The sequence below is a fragment of the Anoplopoma fimbria genome, chromosome 17 (assembly GCF_027596085.1).
Source record: "Anoplopoma fimbria isolate UVic2021 breed Golden Eagle Sablefish chromosome 17, Afim_UVic_2022, whole genome shotgun sequence".
Lineage (NCBI taxonomy): Eukaryota > Metazoa > Chordata > Actinopteri > Perciformes > Anoplopomatidae > Anoplopoma > Anoplopoma fimbria.
In genome coordinates, this window is record NC_072465.1 from 2439290 (window position 1) to 2461054 (window position 21765).

The 21765-nt window shown below is 40.0% G+C and overlaps 1 protein-coding gene across 1 annotated transcript in view; it reads right to left on the reverse strand.

Moving 5' to 3' along the window:
- Window positions 1-21455, reverse strand: part of LOC129105378 (tensin-2-like) — a 28768-nt gene extending 7313 nt beyond the window's left edge. The window contains exons 1-13 of the mRNA XM_054616369.1: window positions 21333-21455; window positions 12740-12845; window positions 12544-12581; window positions 3259-3291; window positions 3128-3177; window positions 2767-2950; window positions 2421-2471; window positions 2169-2291; window positions 2005-2069; window positions 1223-1306; window positions 998-1110; window positions 771-831; window positions 425-500 (exon numbers count right to left, since the gene is read on the reverse strand). Coding sequence (XP_054472344.1) covers window positions 425-500; window positions 771-831; window positions 998-1110; window positions 1223-1306; window positions 2005-2069; window positions 2169-2291; window positions 2421-2471; window positions 2767-2950; window positions 3128-3177; window positions 3259-3291; window positions 12544-12581; window positions 12740-12845; window positions 21333-21455 — 1107 coding nt within the window. The remainder of the gene's footprint in view (window positions 1-424; window positions 501-770; window positions 832-997; window positions 1111-1222; window positions 1307-2004; window positions 2070-2168; window positions 2292-2420; window positions 2472-2766; window positions 2951-3127; window positions 3178-3258; window positions 3292-12543; window positions 12582-12739; window positions 12846-21332) is intronic.
- Window positions 21456-21765: the final 310 nt, after the last annotated feature.

Consider the following 21765-nt stretch of genomic DNA (forward strand, 5'->3'; position numbering starts at 1 on the left):
GATCGTTTCACATGAACTGTCTAAAAACAACAATAAATGAAAAACTGTAAAGCCAAGTTTTATTTGCTCTGTTACAATGCACTTTTTAGTTGTATCATATATCGTTGGTGCATATTAATGCTGAGGAAACTGACTGCCCGCCGAGACAAATAAAGTACTCTGACTATTTTTATCCTCTCAAAGAGACATGCAAGACAGGGTAACAAAATAATTATGTATGCATATTCATAGTCAACCAAGGATTTTTAGCCTAAGCAAAACCTTTTTTTTTTTTTTTTTTTTTTTTTTTTTACAGCAGTTTAGTAAACAATTTATGCATTGCAGTTATTGCAGTGATGTACTGTATGTGTGGATATGGATTGGATTTAAATCAAAGTAAGGTTTCCAATTAGTGACACACAGTGCACAGTATGCTATTTCTCACCATAATGTCCCCCTTTAATAAAAGCGCTGGCTCCATAGTCACACACAGTTTTCTTGCCCTGGAGCTCTGGGGATCACTGGACACACACAGAAACACAAATACACTGAATAAAAAAGGACGGCCACACCGGCTAAAACACACATAAAATCAGTCAAAACATGTCTCAGTGTGGTAAAACAGTGGTAAACAACATTTAACTTTAACATAAGCACAAACCAGCCTACACCTAAACACAGACAGCAGCCTGTATAGACAACATCTGTCAGTTGGACAGGGGAAGGAGAAGAGTCAGCCCACAGGAGGTGAGCTGAAAAAGCAGTAACTGGACAACTGGCCATCTACTTACTAGACACCTGAAGTGTAGACGAGCTGCAAGGACTGATAGATTTTCAGGAATGGATAGAAACCTGCAGATACAGTAAAAAAGTTGGAGAAAAGGGAGTTTGCAGACAAAGGCTTTATTGATTTTTCACTTTAACATTGTAAAACTCTTTCCGTTCATTATTCAAAAGCTGAGAAATGTCGTAACTGCACTCGAAGCTATTATGCAACATTAGTTTGTGTAAAACTGACCTCCTCCTGCCTGGAAGTTTGGTAGTGATGGAATGAGGATCTGGTGGAGGAACAGAGGACTGCTGTTCATTTTGATGGTACCTGACAGCAACCCGCCAAAGTAATAGATGTACCTGGAAAAAGAGAGGTGAGGAAATATATTAATGAGAGCGCAGAGCGACTGAGCAGCACAAGGAGTGACATGTGGAAGAGGAGGAAATACAAAGATATACGAGTGTGTCCCACCGGTTCTGAGATGGCAGTAGGGAGGAGGAGACTTTGTCTTCACAGAACTTTCTCATTGCTAGAGTGGTGAGGGCCTGGTCCGCTCTGTGGACACAACCAGAGGTTTATTAATAAATGCTTTAATACAGATCTGTGCAAGCAAAAATGAGGTGTCTGGAGGTAATGAGGTGTATGCCTAGAGTAAATCATCGCTGTTGTTGGTGACTTAGTCTCTTCTACAATAGGCTTTATGGAAATTTCCATTTTCTCTGGTCAAAGCTTGCCAACAATTAAAGATGTGAATGCACTAATGTGATAGTAATAGTTATAGTAATATAAAAGTAATATATTTGGGTTTTGGACTATTATTTGGACAAAATAACAAGCTATTAAAATATGTCAACTTGGGCTCTATATTGACATTTTTTCATTTTTGATTTTCATTCATATTATTATTATATAGACAAAATGATTATCGAGAAAAAAATATAGTTAGTTGCAGCCCTACATTGATTACATTGACTAAAGATGATCAAAAGGGTTGTGGCCTTGATGACAACAAAATATAACAATACAAGGACATGATGGAGACACAAAGCTGCTCCAAGTAGTTGAGCAGCTGATTTGATCATAGATAAATGTCTCACTTTGGTTATGAACTTTGGCAATTTTATATGTAAATACCCAAATTTTCTTGATTGAAATGCAGATTTGATGGCAGGCGTAAATACAAAACAGACAATTGATCTTTACACATGCTGGTATAACGAGGGCCTTATTAGATTGATAATGATGCAGCTTACCCAGCTGAGATCTTGCTGTAGTGCATGTAGGCAGCCACAATGACCCCCGTCTTCCCTTTGTTTCCCTGTCAGAACACAGATCAAAGGGATGATGACATTGCTTTTCCCACTGGTTTACATTTTTCAAAGCAAAGCAAGCAGATGTGGATTTAGGTTGAACTGACCTTGCAGTGGAGGACCACCACATTGTGGGGGTCAGAGGTCAGCCAGGTCTCCATGGCTTTACAAACAGAACAGATCCTGTCGAGGGGTGGAGCGTGAACATCAGGCCAGCCATAGTCCTGCACCTGGACCGCAGAGGAGGAAAAATGTTTCAAATTCTGGTTTTGGAATGAGTTAAAACTGTCCATTAACCTTGAAAATACAAAGTGCTCACTCGTGTGATCTGTTTTATTTTAAGATTTAAATATAAGTACCTTTGGGTTTAGTCTGGTGATGTCATGTCTCTTCTCTGATAAATTCAGAAGCTGGAAAAGGCAGAGAGACAAAAGATATCTATTTTTACATAACAACCACTAAAATAATACAGAAAAATAATAGATTTAAAGGAAACAGTGGAAGGAAATATGTTGGTCAATAGTCCCTATGAATGAAATTTTAGGACTTAAAGCAATATTCTTTCTGGATAGTTACACAAATATGCAATTAAAGCTTGTTTAGTTTGTTTTAATAAAACTTTAAATAGCAGCCATGACTTCATTATTAAGTCATACGTATATAGATTACGTATATATTTCCTATGTTTTCAGTTTTATGACTAACCAAGAACTTGTCCTGATGCTTGGATTTCAGCATAGAGGCCACTTCCTGCAGGTTTCTGCGGTAGTGCTGCTCCTCCAGGTCCGGCAGGAAGAAGACAGAGATGATTCTCTCCGTGATGTAGGTGAGGTCAAAGTCATAGTGACGCTCCATCACATGCTCCATCACTTGTTCCACACTTTTACTCCTGGACATTGTGAGAGTTCATTGTTTTGGTGCAGTCAAAACATCCATTTAGTGTTTAAGACAGTCAAGTTTAAGCTCCTTGATGTTTATAATACCATGCATTTTATTTCTGTGCATCCATTTTACAAATCAAATATCATTTTCTTTGGTTTGATGTATAATTGAGGCTTCTTGGTACCTCTGTATGGAGCCTCTCTTCTTCTGTAGTGTAGATTTAGTCGAGCCGTGCTGAGAAACAATTAGAAAAGAGTAACTCTACTGCAATGCTTGTTTGGATTACAGAGTATAATAATAAATGTACACACTCACCAGGTCTGGTGTTGAGGTACAGGTGGGAGTCACCTGAAAGGAAATGAGCACATGGTTGGTTTTCGCAGCAGTCACATAGCCATATACACACACACACACACACACACACACAATAAACCAGCACATGCCAAGTCATGTGTTTGTTTTAACGCTCTTGGTCCTGCTCCAACGGCGCAGACGCAGGGATTGAAGGATGAGGAGAAAGGAGAAAGAGCTGATGGAGAGGATGGTAAGATTCCTTCTCACTTTCTTTCTGTCATCTGCTGCAGCTCCTTTGAGAAAGAGGCGGTCAGCACAGATCTGGCTGTTCCACATGGTGGCTTAGTGATGCATGATGTCAGAAACACACACACACACACACACACACACACACACACACACACACACACACACACACACACACACACACACACACACACACACACACACACACACACACACACACACACACGAACACACCCTGGTGCACACTAACAGACACATACAGATAAAGACAAAAACAGCATAATCTGCACACATGTCTACAGAAATGTAAAGAACTTGAAGACATTGTGTTAACTTCTTTGAGTTCTTCTTTTTGCACAATGTATAAAGGTGTTTATTGAGCTGACCAGGCAATTAAATAAGAAGAATGGCTCAGTATAATAAGAGAAACTAAATAAAAATGATTGATTCAGTTTTTTCGCCTTGCCACGAAGAAGGAGAGGAGCCAGAGAGCTAAAGTTTACTGGAGGAAGTCTCTACATGTGGCATGCAGTCCTTGTATTCCAATGGTGAGCCAACAGTAAATTGCCAAAACCACAAGCACACACATATACACAGAGAAAGTGTGAGAGAGGGAAGCTGAGGTCACTCAAACCGGCTACATCCACTACCTCAGGATAGTTTATTATGAGGATAACAGTTGACCCTGAAGTGACAAGCTACTAGAAACTGGTTTGTCAGTGCATGTTTTACCTTTCTGACTTATTTGATGGTCTCATGAGTTAAAAGCAATTTACAATTCAAATCACATCAAATTATTAAAAACAACAAGAAATGTTTTAATAACACAACCTTACAAAAGGAAAATGAAGGAAATGAGCTGACAAATGGAATCAACTGCTCAGTATTGCAGCACATCAACAGGCTCTGTCTGTAAACCTTGACAGGTGACACCTCTGTTAACTTATGACCTTTGAACTACTCCATGAGATTGATTGACAGCTGAGTTGCCCTCTGTGGCTGAGTGCTGGCCAGTGCTGACAGGTGTCAGGCAACAGGTTAACAAGTCAAATGCCTGCAATCACAATGATCTACAACTGAGAAAAACCACGGCGACCGTGCATGAAATACAATCATTACAAGTTTTATATTGATAGAATAAACCAAGGAACAATGAATAGTGTTGGACATTTTCACGTATATATTTCCATTTTTTTTTTATTCATGTCATCATTTTCTGATAAATGTTGGTTTTAAACTAAATTGTAAACCATCCCTGCTCTATCTTTGACAAAAAGTAGGGAACCCAATGCTTAATTTCAGTCCCTGACACAGTCGAGGTTCATTTAAGCTTTGTTTATACAGTATTTTTATTAACTGAGACCAAGGTCTGTTTGGAAGGTTCAAACTCAACACTAACAACTTATTTCATTAGTTGCTAATTGGTTAAATCTTGCTAAACATTGCAGTCATTTACATGCTGTTGTTGAATTTAGTGGCATTGAGTTTCTGAATTACTCTCCAGAGAGGTAGTACACACCTTATAATGTTTATTCAATTCATTTCTCTTTATTTAAGAGTTGCACATTTCCAGGTTAGGCGCAATCACATCCTGTAATATTACATACAAAACATTTTTTTATGAGGACTGAAGGTGGGTTTACTCTTACGTGTCATAAACGCAAGTGTCAGCTTCCTTATTTCATAGCACACACACAGATACACACATGCACAGCAGATGACAGGAGATGGCATTACAGAGGGGACACAGAGACTGACAGAGAGTTTGTGACTGTGTGATATGGAAAAAAGGAGGGAAACATAAATAGACATTTGATCCAGGGAGGAATGAGTAAAAGGAGGAATGAAGGAGAAAAGGGCATGCTGTAATTGGTTACTGCATGGCAGAGAATAATCAAATAAAATTTGCAATTGCTGAAATTACAAGCTTATGTCCTAAGGACATGTCTCATACAGACTGACTAACACTCTGTACTTGTTATTTATTTAATATTTCCATAAATCCATAGTTTCCTGGATCTTTAGTCAATCAGTTTCATTTTCACATTCCACCACAGTGCAGGAATAATCTGAACTTTCCAGTGTGTTAATATACAATGACAGATCACAATTTTTTTATAAAACCTACAGTCAGCCATAGGGGAGAACTCTTAAAAAGGTTTAATAATAGTAGTTAAGTAGATAAACTGGTCGGCTCCAGGAAGGAACAGTAGGAGACAGGGACAACATGCACATGTACGTTCAAGTGTGTAAACACAAACACAAACACGTAACACACACACACACACACACACACAACACACACACACACACACACACACACACACACACACACACACACACACACACACACACACACACACACACACACACACAAGAAGACCATGGTTGTACAAACATGCACACCAGAGTCAACAGGAAGCAATTTGCAACAGGAAGTCAGCCCTGGTCAACCAGGTTCTATCCAACACACACACACACACACACACACACACACACACACACACACACACACACACACACACACACACACACACACACACACACACACACACACACACACACACACACACACACAGACACACACGCAGAGTGTATACACGTGTCTTTGGTGGCTCTGCCAGCCTGAGGGTCTTCATTAATGCATGTGGACTGTACGCTGGAGCCATCTGGTTCAGTTTGTCCTGTTCATCAACTAGCGTTTACTGAGGCGACAGAGACAGCACTCGATCCCTTCCTCAGGGACTGACTGGATCTAGAGTGGACTGGATGTCTGGTCAGTTTAGTACCTTAGATTGCCTTGTTCTTCAGGTAAACATTCTCAGTTTCAGCTTCTCAAATGTGAGATTGTGCTTCTTTTCTCTTTTTTATTTTTCTTATTGGCCAGGGGTGGGATAGATGCAGCTATTGCAAGCAGCCAATTACAAACTCACTTATTAACATGTTAAATATTTTAAAGGTGCTGGTAAGTAGATGTAGTTACATTTGGGTTGAGCCAGGCTAGCAGTTAAACCCTGTTTCCAGTTTTCAAGTTAAGCTAAGCAATGCTACACACTGTACCTTTAAGAACTCTTTTTTGGCTCTGCAAAATTGTGATGGGCATTTCTCACTAGTTATTGACATATACAGCCTATCTGATCAAGTACAAATTTGATCTATTGATTGGATTAATCAGCATTAATCTATAGTGAATTAGAGTGAAAAAGAGAATCTTTAATAAGAGTTTCCTGGCTGCTTCACAACAGAGTGACTGTGGTTTAAATCTAAAAAAGTTGTCACTGCCACCGCTTGAATCATCACACCTATTCCAGTGAGAGGAAATCCAACACAGAGATCTGCCGAGAGAGCAGCTAAGTCAGTTACAGGGAAGCTGGAGATAACTGTAAGTGTTTGAGACACGGGCGTCGGTATGCCGTCCAAGAGGAGCAGGTTTCATCGTGACAGTGGACTCAGAGCTGACATCACTCTCTGGAGAGGGAGAAGTGAGTAAGCCTTCCCGTATGAAAGTGGAAAAGCTAAATAACCACGACTTATTCCAAGTTCCATAGTCTCACAAAAAGACATTGAAGGCCAAAGTCCACAGAAATCTAAATTAAACTCTGAGGCTTTTTGTTTTTTTGCACAGACTGTTAACATTTTACCCAGGGTACCAGAGGGCAAATTTAGGAGTGGCTGTTATTAAGGAGGCTTCACATGAAAGTGAAGTGTCTTTCTTCTCTCATTATCGCTCTTCCTTTCTCCATCTTTGATCCCTCATTTCTGCATTTCTGAGCCCTTGCAGTCTGTCACTCCCCCCGTCCTGCCACCTCACACTCTGTGTGTCTCTCTCTACTTTCAGTGCCTGGGGACAGGATAACCACAATCATCCCTGCCAAGAGACACAAGTATGTGCTCCCGCTGAATAAACAACATCAGATGATACGTTCGATAAGCATCACTCATAGCCGGGGCAAGTCACTAACCAGCCCTGGAGAAGAAGGGAACAAGAGGTAGCACACCTCAAAGCAAAAACACAAACGGTCCAGGGAATGGAGATATAGACGAAGCTTAAAGAGGGGAGAAAAATACATCAGGTAGATGTTAAAGAGGAGAGAGGAGAGGCAAACAGAAACGCAGACAGAAAGCGAGAGTGAGAGCTGGAGAGAGATGTCAACAGCTGCACACGCTGACCACTGACATACAGCAGAGAGATTTCACTGAGCTATTTTGATGGAGCCTCTTATTTTAGACCATATGTCCGTCAGAACACTTAAAGGCTCATTTTGTCTATTTATCCATCAGTCATCTCACAAATCCACTTGCCCTTCTGGCAGCAGCAGCACTGACATTTTTTAATAGACTTGGCCATGAATCTGTACTATAACTCTATGTCTTACTGCATCATGGCAACATGCATTTTATCCTTGGTGCTTTTCCAAACAACATTTAACATCCATTATTGAAATGTAACACACTTTTATCCCAACCTACTGTCTGTATCGATCCAATACATGACAATCAAAATAAATATATTAAAAAATAATGCTCAAATGAGCTCAAATTGTTTTAAAGCAATGCCAAAAAATAGGAGCTGTATAATTCCTGGAATATCAAACAAGCCTTGCTTGGCTTAGTCTCTCAGGAAATGAAAAGCAATAGGTAAATATAAACACAGTGCATGCACCCGTGTGCGTGTGTGTGCGTGTCTGTGTGTGTGTGTGTGTGTGTGTGTGTGTGTGTGTGTGTGTGTGTGTGTGTGTGTGTGTGTGTGTGTGTGTGTGTGTGTGTGTGTGTGTGTGTGTGTGTTTGTGTGTGTGCACTGTCCCTGTAACACGTAATTATTGATAAGACTAGTAAAGCAGTAAAATTAAATCAACCATGATAATTATTTGTACACAGTGCATCATGCTGGTTGTAAATAGCAGCAACTATGTGGCCACCTTAATGAAGTAACACAGATGCTCATCTGACAGGATTGATCCACTTCAACCACCAGCCCACTGAGTTCTCCATCTGTATCGACTTAAAGCTCTTCCTACCCTCCCATTAATGTGCCATGACACGTCGAGCTGCCACAGGACAGCATGTCCACCCGGTCTCCCGCAGTCAGACACAAACAGAACGGAAGAGGTAAAAAAACATGGAACTTGTTGCTTTGTTGCTCAAGACGCCTGATAGTAGAGATAGTCACAGAAATTCACAAGCACTAATTAGGACTAATGGACAAGAGTAATAAGTACAACACTTGCTTATTACACAAGCACATATTACATAAAGCATCAGAATTGCTATATCAATTCATTAATCAGCTAGAACATCAGCAGAACAGCTGGTGTATATTACGAAACACCCCAACCATCTGTATTTCACTACACACCATTAGGATCCATCAGAATATGTTAGGACAGCTGAGTCTAGGATACAGACATTTGTCTCTCTCAGGAGCCTGTTTGTCATAGATGATTGTCTATACACAGACATGTATACACAGCGTTGAAGAAGATAAATATCTTTCAGTAGATAGATACTGTGGGATATGCATTCTTACAGCAGCATGCATAAGTTACACAGATTAAAAGTAAGAAAAGTTGTGCATACATCTAGATGCATACTGCTCTATATGCAGAAACTTGCAAATGCAAACACAAGCCCACAAACACATCCAATCTATCCCCAAAACAGGCAGAGCAGTTTTACAACATTTTACATTTAAAGGCATGTAGAGGATATAGAATAGGTTTTGGTACAGTTTCCATAATTTGCTAACCTGCACGTTCACGGAACTGTCTCATTAAAAAGTAAATCTTTTACTCTCGAGTATTAAAAATTAAAATCAATGTATTTTTTTGTAGGTCACAGCAGGAGTCTCCGCTTGTATTTCTCTGCACTTGCCTTAATCACAGTAAATTAAATCCTCTTTCTGGGCAAAGCGGGAGCTCTCTAGCTCCTTAATGGAATTATGTGCACACATGCATCACATGCCGCATTATTAGAGCAAACACTGTGAAGAGGCTTTAAGGCTGTTAGACTGCTACCCAATAGAAAAGAAAAAAACTGAAATGAAAAGTCAAAACACGTGTGCCGAATACATATGAATAAACTAAACACAAAGCTTTACTCAATAAATACAGAGAGTGTTTTTACCTCTCAACAAGCAGCTTCAGTCTTCCCCTCTGCCTCTGAGCAGTCCTGTCTGTAGAGTGGGATACACCACCTCCCTGTCTCCCTCTCAAACAAGCTCTCACTCTCTCTCTCACAGACTCCCGTTGCCTCCCTCCCTCTCTCACGATAACACACACACACACTCCCACTGTACTAGCAGCACATGAAACATAGCTTTTCCCTCTCGCTATGCCTGCGTCATACGCACAGAGACAGTAAAGCATGTCGACTGGGCAAGAGCTTTCCCTTGCATGTGCACTCACACACACACACACACACACACACACACACACACACACACACACACACACACACACACACACACACACACACACACACACACACACACACACACACACACACACACACACACACACACACACACACGTCAATACACCACATGCAGACACTGGGCAGCCCTGCAGAGTGCTGATGTCCAGTGACCTCTCCAGCAGCCTGAGGCTAAGAGAGAGATGACAAGTGGCATCAGGAAAAAGAGGCAGGAAGAGATGGACTGCACAAAGGATGCAAAGAAAAAACAACAACCTTGGAACTGAATATAGTGGAGTCTGTTATTGAGATGGCACTCAGCTGGCAAAACACACTGATGAGAGCATTTAAGACTTGAAAAGAAGACAAAAGATACCACTGAGAAGGTGTGAGAAGCTTTAACTGTGACTATAAAACATCAGGATAAGAAGAAATCTAACAGTGATGAAAGGTGAAAAAAAGACGATGACAGTGAGACGCAAGATATGAAAGAACTAAAAAAAGAAAGGAAGCAATATGTTGACATATGAGATGCACGTAGAAACATACAGTGGGATCATAGCATGACATGAAGCCGACAGCAATTTGTAGCCCTGACCCAATGTCCCCCTTTATTTATGAATAACCCCAAATGGGACTGATTACACACACTCACACACAGTCGGCCTCCCCAGCTGCCTCTCTCTTATTCCCCCCCACCCCCGATCACTCACTGGCAGGCATCTACGGCACTCTTGTTATTTTCTATATTTACCCACTCAGACTTCTCCTATCCAGATTGATCATCGTCCCGTGTGACGATTTCCACTCTCGTCCCCGGCACCTGCCTTTCCTGCAGCCACCAAGAGTTGTTTTTGGGCTATTGCTGTGGTGACCAGAGGGACGAGTACGACAAAAATAATAATCCTCTTTTAATACATGCTGCTAGGGCACAACAGCTGGTAGGGCCCAGTTTTACACAGTAACAGTGCGTGTGTGTGGAAGGAGGAAGGGGCAGGAAGGCAACCCCCCTATCATAAATCCCAAAGGATTTGAGCTGACCTGAAGATCTGAGAAATAAATGCAAAATGATATCGTGCAATGTATTATTGTGCATTTCTTTCTGTCTGTTTGTGCTGTTGGAGCTCACTCCGTGGTGTGTGACACTGAGCTGCTTTGAGCGGGGTCACGGGAGAGCAGAGGCAGCTACTGGCAGTGGTTTGACATAAGCTGTGGACTGAGAGAGTGCTTCCCTCTCACACAGCACAAACACATCCTCTTATAATGAAATAATCCACTCAAAAGCAACAAAGATTAGGGTCCTTGATCAAAACAAGATATTTTGCATGGCAGTCTTATCTACTGAGGTCACTATCTGTGGAGAAAGTTGGTTTACTGCCCCCTTTTTGATGGGTTTTTACCTTGTTTATGATGGCGACAAGAAGCTATTTCTCTTTGATTGAGAGGGAGTGACAACAGCACCTCACTTTCACCACTGATGCAATGCATGAAATTGTTTTGCAGTGTTTTCAGGTCATTTTTTAATTTGGTATATTCAACTATATCTTCATATATTTTACACAACTCATATATTACATTGGACTTGTACGGAGTTTCAAAGGTTAAAGCCGCAATAGCCTGACACTATTGCTGCAAGTACAGATAAATGAGATGAAAAGAAAGAGCTAAATAACTGATAAACAAGTCCTAACACCAGTGAACACAATCTATAAATGATAGATCATTTCACCCCTTTTAATAGAATTTTGCTGGCTTCAAGATTTTTTTCAAGTGTCAGCAATACGAAACCATAACACTTACAGAAGTTTAATTTATTGACCCTCTCCTTTCCTTTTTGCCTGGCTTCCAGAAGAAATTTCCTGATTCATGTTAAAGCCTTACATACATTCATCTTGTCCTCGTTATAAGTGGATAGTATTACTCAGGGCTCTCAGGGACACTGTGAGGGTTTTCAATTAACTAAAACAGTGATTGAAAGCATTTACCAGGGTTTTCCCTTCCTATTTCCAATAAACCAGGCCATTGGAGGATGTCATTGTATATTAGCATTAGCACTTCTTGCAAACAAGTAGCTTCCAGTTGTACCGAGCCAGTTAATTTATGTACTTGACTTTCTTATTACTATAGCAAAAGTGCACAGCTCCTGCTCTATTACAACCTTACAGGTATGCACACAGACAGTTTTGCTCTGCAAAGGTGCCATCTCCCTGAGTTGTGCTACCTCTTATGCTTTCTCTTCCTCTGAGCCCCACTGAGACAGTTCACAGGCCACTGCCCTCTTATGATCAGCCTAAGAGCACTCCTCACAGAAAATGGTAATGGATTTATTATATTATTATAATGGCATTGTGCAAAATATTATTCTTTAATGAGCACAAATGCTTCCTATCAAGCTGTATTACAGAGACTTCACTGAGACTTCCAGGGTGTTTGAGGACAGGAGCTCCTGCTATGCCACGTTAACACATGACTGAACTACTCATAGCAACCTGGCTGGTTGCAATTCAGACGGGGGTGGCCCTCTTTAACCAGACATCTAGGTCAGTGCACATGGCTTACTCCACTTAAAACTCACATCTGAACCTCTGACACAGGAGCACAATTTGCTCAGGACAGGAGGAAGGCAAAGTGAGGAAACATTTGGCTTACCTTGGCCTCGCATGTCTTGTGAACCGCAACCTTGCACTCTGCACACAGAAAGGAGAGTGCATGTATTATTCTGACAGTGAATTTTGAGAGAGAAAGAGTGAGGACAGTCCGGGTGACCTCATCTATGTGAGATCCAGGTGCGCATCCATGCTGGTCAGTTGTATCTGTGCCTGACCTGACTGAGACGTGGACTCACCCTTGCAGAAAGCCCCGGGGCTGTCGATGTTCTTCTTGCACACATCGCACACCCGTTTCCTCTTGAAACTCTTCTCTGTGAAGGTGTGGCTCCCTGAATTGACGAGCTGCAGACAAACAAATAAATAGAATTAGTCAAGAGGTGAAACACTTCTGCTCAAAGGAAGACATTCCCTTAATCATTGAATAGAGTGAAACCATGTGAATGCATGCATAAATTGTTCAGTTTAAGCAGTTTTCCCATGTGTCTCAAGGATTTTATCTCAGCATTGGATGGTCACTTTCCCCTGTCTGGCTGCTGTCAGAGTAGATGTGCACTGGCCCAGTGACACACCAGCATGAGCACTGATGCCCTACCTGCTGTACATTCAGCTTCCTCAGCTAAAAACTCTACTCGTATCACACTGTGTTTTGAGGAATCCTGTTGTCTCGTCTTTTAACTTGTCCTCATTCTGTCTCAGTCTGTGGTGCTGCCACCCTCCTCTAATGTGTGTGCTGAGCTAAATGTAATTGAATAGATGGGCATAATGTTAATTTTTTTGTGGTCTACGTTTGGCTTTATTCAGGTCCCTGGGCTGGGTGTGTCTGTCCAGACTGAAGTATCTCAAGAACCATCACATGGTTTATCATACAATTTGGTAAAGACAGCCTTGTTCCCCAGTGGATCAATTGTAAAAACGTAGTGATCCCATGACTTTCCCTGCAGGTGCAAATATCACTTCAACATTTGAATTTGTCCAATACATTGGTTTATGACCAAACTCTTGCAAAACAAATTTGAAACCGATTCCAGCCGTATGTATTTGCATAGAGGAAAATTTCCGCTCCTCCAGCAGTAAACAGCCTATCCTCAGGGTTTACTGTGAAAACAGAGTCTCTGTCTCCATCTGGTGGATGAATAACGGTAGCATAATGCACTCATCCTAAAGGCATTGGCTGTCAATACAGGCATGCATCCACATCTTTAAATGGGAACATATGTAAAGGTGTGATTGATAGATTCTGCACAATAAAGCTTAAGCAATACTATTTATAAATAATGAAAACCTAAAGTGGCATGTAAATTAACTTAATTGAGTTGTGCAGTTACTTGAAAACAAATAGCACAGATGGTACCCAAATGTAACCAAAAGGCCAATTTGATGATTCCGCCTCTACATGCCTCTACTATAAATCCTCGCCAACCTTGATCATCTTTACTTTTTTTAGCATCAGTTTTTGAAAAAGTGATGGTCTGATGTTGTGATATGGTTTGCTAAAGGTTTAGGGCTGCAACTGCATCATTCTAATGGGATAGTGAAGTGTAAAATTAATTTTGGCAGTTATGAAATTTGTAATTTATGCTGTGTCGCAACTTCATTTATTCTGACCCATATATATACTGATGCTTACACCTCAGCAAAAAATCTCAGAAGTGTTAACTTTATGACGATACCAGGATTATTTAAGTATACCCTGTTGTTGCAGAAGAAAAACTCTTTTCATTTTGGGCATGTCATTTTTAAGGCTTGAGCCAGAGGCCTACAGTTTGAGATTATTTTCTGAAAGATTTGATGTACTAAGAATACACTAAATTAACTGAATGAATTTCTATAGAAATTTAAATGAGAGAGGAGATGTGAAAATAAAGCTTTAACGATGGAGAAAAAAACATAAAATGCATGTTTTTGCGCACACACACACAGTCCTAGTGAGGGTATGTCCGCAAAAGCAAATGAGTGGTTCCCTGAGTCATAACCCATGGATTTTGCTTTTTATAAAGCAACACTTAAGTGTCCCAGTGAAAAGAAGGATAATGATAACATAAAAATATTAATGCTCTGCAAAAGCAATGTATTTTGACAACATGTGAAACACTTGAACCATTAAAACTTTCCTTGAGCAGGGAAGGAGGTGGTGACTGTAAACATCAGGAGGGAGTGGGTGTTTTTACTGCGTCTGTTTGTGTTCGTGTGTGTGTGTGAGAGGCAATGTGAGAGGTGGTGGGCCACAAACAGCGTACCTGCACACACTGGTGTTTCTTTTCCTGTTAAATGACTCGATGCATTTCTCTGGTCTTGAAAAAACATTTCTCAGCTCAGGCATTTTATACTTTTTCCGTGGCCTGGCTTTTTTCAAACAGGCGGGGCATTGAATTCAACTCTAGAAGGAGAGGGTGCATGCACACTGGTTTGGACACACACTCTAAAACACTTTTTTATTGACTATCCAACACCAGAGTCTCACCTCTCCCACCATCTTAACTGAGAGAGTGGAAGGAAACTCATTCTATAAACCACAATGCTCTATAAAACAGCCATGTCTCTGGAGAAGAGAGTTCACAGTCTAAATCCTTTATGACTAGAAATGTATCATAAATGTTTTATGTAGCCCTGCCCTGAGCTTTGTGTGGTTACTAATGTGAATGTAAATGCAGCTGATTCGCTCCGACTACACTTCACAACCCTCAACAAAACAAAACCACAGAATTTTTGACATTCATTAGAACCTGTGAAAGCTTTTAAGTTAGCTATTTGCTAGCTGTGTCTGCTGCTTGGTGGTGAGCAGGTAGTGAACAGTGAGTTTTAGAGCTTTTTTGCAGAAAATCAACATAGAGCAGTGAGATGACCCAAAACAATGAGCTGACACTCTTGTAAAACTCAGTAAAGTCGAGGGGAGCTGCAGATTCAGGTGATGATTCTCTGTAGGTTCATCACTATGAGCAAGGTCTCTCACATTACACATTTTATTCACATCCACAAGTATAAGTGAGGTGCAGTCTGAAGGCTAAGCTAGCTAACTGGCTGCTGCCAGTTTCATTTTTAGCATTCAGAAGCATCTAACTCTCAGCAAGAGAGCAAATTAATGTACCGTATTTTCCGCACTATAAGGCGCACTTAAAAGCCTTTAATTTTCTCAAAAAACGACAGTGCGCCTTATAATCCGGAGCGCTTTATATATGGATTAATTCTGGTTGTGCTTACTGACCTCGAAGCGGTTTTGTGTGGTACACGGCGCTCTGTCAACATGTTTTAGTAGACTTAGTAAACTACAAAGCCGCACCGCAGCAGCATCACGGCCACCGTAGTCAGGAGCGTCGCGGAGTAATACACACTGTGCTTCACCATCATATCACAGTGTGTGTGTATAAGGTTCACCATCACATTACAGTGTGTGTGGATAAGGTTCACCATCACATTACAGTGTGTAGTGGATAAGGACCCAACATTCTCCTGTCAACACTGATGACAGGCTTTAGCCGATCAAGGTGACACCAACAGACTCAACTAACATTCTGAGAATGTGTTTTATAGTAACTGAACAAATGTCTCAATAAATAAATAACATTAAATAAAGAGAATGAAACATTAAATAAAGATAATATATGATATTGCAGCCCCACCATCACATTACAGTGGTATCAACCCAACATGGCTTCAAGAGACACGCTTAGAACTTGACTGAAATATATACATAGGCTGTCTGGGAATGTGTTTTATATGTATGAACAAATGTCTCAATAAAGTTATTGAATTTAAAAAAAAAAAAAAAAAACCCCCGGCATGCAATGCGCGGTGATCGCGGAACCTATTTCCCGGTCACCGGGATTCTACCGGGACGTCTCCACTAGCTCCAGGACGGCTCAACCTCCTCTAGCTATGCTAGCTAGAGGGTTGAGCCGGCCGCTCCACCGGTACCGGTACCGTGAAAAACACCGGTAATCCGGCACACCGGTATACAGGAGGATGAGCCGTCCAGTGAAACATCCGTGAAAACATCATAACATGACGTCACTGAACCGCTACTGTGACAAACACGAAACATTAAATAAAGATAATAAAACATTAAATAAAGAGAATGAAACATTAAATAAAGAGAATAAAACATTAATTAAAGAGAATGAAACATTAAATAAAGAGAATGAAAAATTAAAGAAAGAGAATAAAATATTAAATAAAGAGAATGAAACATTAAATAAAGAGAATAAAACATTAAATAAAGAGAATGAAACATTAAAGAAAGAGAATGAAAAATTAAAGAAAGAGAATAAAACATTAAATAAAGAGAATGAAAAATTAAATAAAGAGAATAAAACATTAAATAAAGAGATTAAAACATTAAATAAAGAAAATAAAAAATTAAATTAAGAGAATAAAACATTAAATAAAGATAATAAAACATTAAATAAAGATAATATATGATATTGCAGCCTTTGTGGTATCAACTTAAGATCTTAAAAATAAGCACTTGAAAATTGAAATATATACGAAAAATTAAATTAAGAGAATGTAAAGATAATGAAACATTAAATAAAGATAATGAAAAATTAAATAAAGAGAATAAAACATCAAATAAAGAGAATGAAAAATTAAATAAAGAGAATAAAACATTAAATAAAGATATTAAAACATTAAATAAAGAATATAAAACATTAAATAAAGAGAATAAAACATTAAATAAAGATAATAGATGATATTGCAGCCTTCGTGGTATCAACTTAAGATCTTAAAAATAAGAACTTGAAAATTTAAATATATACATATATATATATATATATAATATATATATATATATATATAAATATATTGTGTTTTATATGTATGAACAAATGTCTCAATAAAGTTATTGAATTTAAAAAATAAAAATAAAATAAAAAATCTACCCGGCATGCAATGCGCGGTGATCGCGGAACCTATTTCCCGGTCACCGGGATCCTCTCCCGGACGGCTCAACCTCCTCTAGCTATGCTAGCTAGAGGGGCAAAATCCTCTCGGTTAAACTGTTTGATCCACTGTAGAGAGTTACAGTAGATGGTTATTTGATGACCTGTACTGATCATAAGCTTGCAGGCAGAGATGGGACACTACCGCTACGTGTTTATGTATTGATCTTAGGGCAGCAGAGTAGTATTGGACTATTGACACACACCTTTGCTGTTATGATGAATGGAAGCTGCTGTAAACCATGGAATCCACTGAATGTGTCAAATCTGGGTCTCTGTGTGTAGTAGTAGTGTGTGTGTGTGTGTGTGTGTGTGTGTGTACGGGGGATTTAGGAAGAGACATGATAGGCCGGTGAATCTGGCAAAAAGAGAGCATGTGAGGGGAGAGAAGGATCATCATCCCCTCCAGCTATTTATATTTTAAATGTTGTTACATAACTCATCAATTTTGGAGCTTGAATCGATTGGACTTATGTAATGGCGAACTGAGTTGCTGTACGCATAACCGTGTCCCTTAATAAACCTGACCTGAGATTCCCTGCAGAATAAAAAAGAAGAGTTGTGAGTTATCACACTGACGAGTTAGTTGGACCAGACTTACAGTAAAGGACAGCAACAACTTTTATCAGAATCCCTTTCTTTGCGCATAAAGAAAAGCTCTGCAGAATAAAATTCCACAATAAACAAAATACTTTGCTTATCTGAATCTGAATCCCCTTCTACATAAGAAATGTTAAATAATGCTAACTATTTCTTAAAATATATACAAAATATAATCTGGATATATCAATATCAAGATCTAAAATATCAACATGAAATCTTAATGTTAGGTTTCTTATAAGGTTTACTAATAAGATTGTGACATAACTTAAAAATACCAAAGCGCTCAATATGACTAGACATTGAATTGAATTCCTTTGCCATTTGCTTTGGTTCAACTAAGTAACAAATGTTTTCCCATGTTTATACAGGCCTATTTAGGTTTTATGGCTGCACATCTGAGCCAAGTTGTAGTAAAGCTGCATAATGTAGAATGAGGTCCACTGAAGCTGAATCTGGACCGGTTAATCACTTTGAGGCTTCTTCTTCAAGGTCCTTGAATTCTTTAAAGAGAAAGACGTCTCGGATGACTTTTTTAACATTTCATCTTGGATGAACAACATTTCCTCTTGGATGAACACCATTTCATCAGTACCATGTTGAAACCTTACCGCAATTACTCATCTTTTGAAACCAGTGTGTCAGTTTGAAGTTCAAACTCACAACGCAGGATGAGACAACGGCACTGCCTGGTGGACAAATAGTAGTATAACTTTCTTTTAAATTACCTAATGACCGAAGATTGTATTGCCTGTGTTGCAACTAGAGAAATGTCCCTTAAAATAAATTAAGCATATCTTAATCTACGAACACACACCCACACATCCCTTAGTTCCATTTCCCTACTTTGGAAGTTAAGGGAACAGGATGACTTTTCCTATATATACGTATCAAAATATATATATTCAGGTGCATATAAGAGATTCTGTGCTAACATCAAGCAGGATGAAAAAGTTGGCAATCTGTTCTACAAATAAAGAAAACCATAAGCTTTATCAAAGTATGTTCCCAGAGTTGTTTGCAGTATGATGGTGAGTTAGCACTTAAATTGGAGCGAATTTTGTGGTAATCTGTCAAATAATGACAATTGGGATCAAAGAGAAGCCATTACATTTAAAACCAGCAAATAAAATGACTCATGAATCTCACAGCGTGGGGTTGCCTTTTTACATAATGATGCCCTTTGGCTTTTCTCCCAGTTGTTGATTTTTCTCTCTATTTCTATCAGTACATTAGCAAACAGTAGAAAGAGAAAGCGACAGTAAGTAACATTAATGTGCCACATAATTCAATCCGATCACCAAATAGTATTTGTTTATTGCTGTACCATATTGAGCATTTTAAACCCTCCAAATGTCTAATTTTGTTGATGATTTTTTTGTTTGAAGTCTGAATCTGAATATACACTGCATTGGACTGTTAAGGTGTTTGTGACATTTATGTACTTTTGAGACTAATAAACTCTATCAGCAGTGCTGCAGTATTTTATTGCATTATTAAAGAACCCCACCCCATCTGTATTTTTGTAGCCAAAACCTATGTCATTCTACAAGCATGTCGGGCCACTGCAGAGAGCCCGAAGCACTTCAAATTCTACCATGGAGACAAGGAGAGGGTCAGGCACCAACTGACGCATAATGGATTTATAAATGACTGTGGCTGAATGGGCTTTTTATTTCTGTGAGTGCAGCAGCAGTAGTAGCATTTTAAAAAAACAAACTCAGGAAAGTTATCTAATGCAGTGTTTTCAATACATTTCTGTCTGAATGAATAAAAAAGAAACATATATTTTATGAAATGTACACATTGTGGTAATTCATGCATAAATATACAGCTGCAACGCACACACACATACACACACACACACTGTAAATGAATACAGTCTACAGTGACACACCCCCTCAGCACTAAATTCCGCAGTCTGCGTGAGTGGTTTTTTCGGTGACACCTCACTGGTGATGATATACCGGAGTGCAGGAGCCACAACCTCTAGCTTTGAGTAACACATACACAAACATACACACACAACACACACTCAGGAAGGGACGGGAGCAGGTGGCGAGCCAGCGGTATGCTCTAGTTCTGGCAGGATATTTATAACCTGCATGAGTAGGGGCTGTCACCTCTAAACAGCCATGAAAATGCTGAAAATAGGTGCGGGAATGAGCGTGTGTTTGTGTATGTGAGAGAGAGACTGAGAGGGAGACAGAGACAAAACAGACAGACGCTACCAACGACAAAGAGAACTCCTGGACTGTTTGCATGTATGACATATTTCATTCCTCTCCACTGCAGAGTCCACCCATTCAGCTGGGACTATGTTATCATAATTTGGCATGGTCAGACACGAAACACACACACACTAAGACATTTGTACAGACACACACAATTAGGGCTTTGGGGGATTTGAAGCCGCATGAGATCTAAGTAATGTTTTTGTTCCAACAAGATCCAGAAGTTCCCTTTGCAGCACCTGGCAGCGCTGTGTGAAAATAAAGTGATTTTACTTTAAATACATTTCTTTCTGCTCATCCATCTAATGCCAGAGAGTTATTTACTCTGACATGTGAGAACGCACACATTCTGGTGCATAAGCCTTGGTGCTAAAGCAACAGACACTTTTTATTTTAGTCTCTATAAAAGTCCTCCAGAGGCTTTAAAGTGGCTTGCTCCTAAATCCATACATGTTCCTAAATAGAGCCAGCAGCCAGGCAGACGGCGGGTCAGAACCCAACAGTAACCTAAACCACTTCCTCTTGAACCTTGACACCCGAGAGACATGATTAACAGGGATCAAGTGGATCGTCCACAACTCTCTGCATCTATTTCCCTCGTTCCTCGCCACTGGTCCCATGTGACGCGGTAGGAATGATAATTTAATGAGGCCATCAAAAATCAAACTTACTTACTAACAAATCTCATTAACATTATACTAGTGCATCCAATTCATGCGTCTGATGCAGGGACCTGCAAAACACGTTTATCTTTCGGTATGCAAGCATGAGCAGCACAAGATGCTTCTGTTCTATTTAATGCTGGCAAAAACACAGAGGGGGAATATTTCGTAATAGAGAGAGAGAGAGAGAGAGGAAGAAATACTTTGGTGTGATCTAATTTGGAAACGTTGTGGTAATTTGTTGGATTTCTTCGGTTGATCTCTAAAGACTAGTATGTGGTGAATGTAGTGTATAACAATCAAACAAAGTTCAGCTTCTTGTTCTTCCGAGTCTGCCATTTCTGCCATGCACAACCAGAGTGTTTACAGTTCCCTACAGAGCGGTTATTCACTTACCTCAGCAAGTTGAAAGACTTCAGGATGCACCTCGGGCTCTGCCTTTATGGGGATTCCTCCTGCGTCAGTATCAGGTCCATGTGTCTTCATCCTGCCGGTGCTCATGCTGTGAATGCACCCCATACTTCCAGATGATGCCTATTTGCCTGGTATCTTTAATTTCCTCAACTCTTATCCACTCCTTCTTATCCGTGCTTTACTCCAGTAGGTCCTCCTCTTCTTCTTCTTCTCCTCCTCTCAGAGCTTCATGTTTTGAAGGGCCTCCTTATGTTTCTGCGACAGCTAACGTCTTCCTCTCCAACATGCTCCTTCTTCCCCAGTGACTCCTGACACCTCCACCCTCCTCTCTGACAGCCTGTCCTGCCTTGAAATCCACCCCAGATTACTTTTTTTCCCCTCTCCTTTCCCCCCCTCTCCTCTTACAACCCCTCTT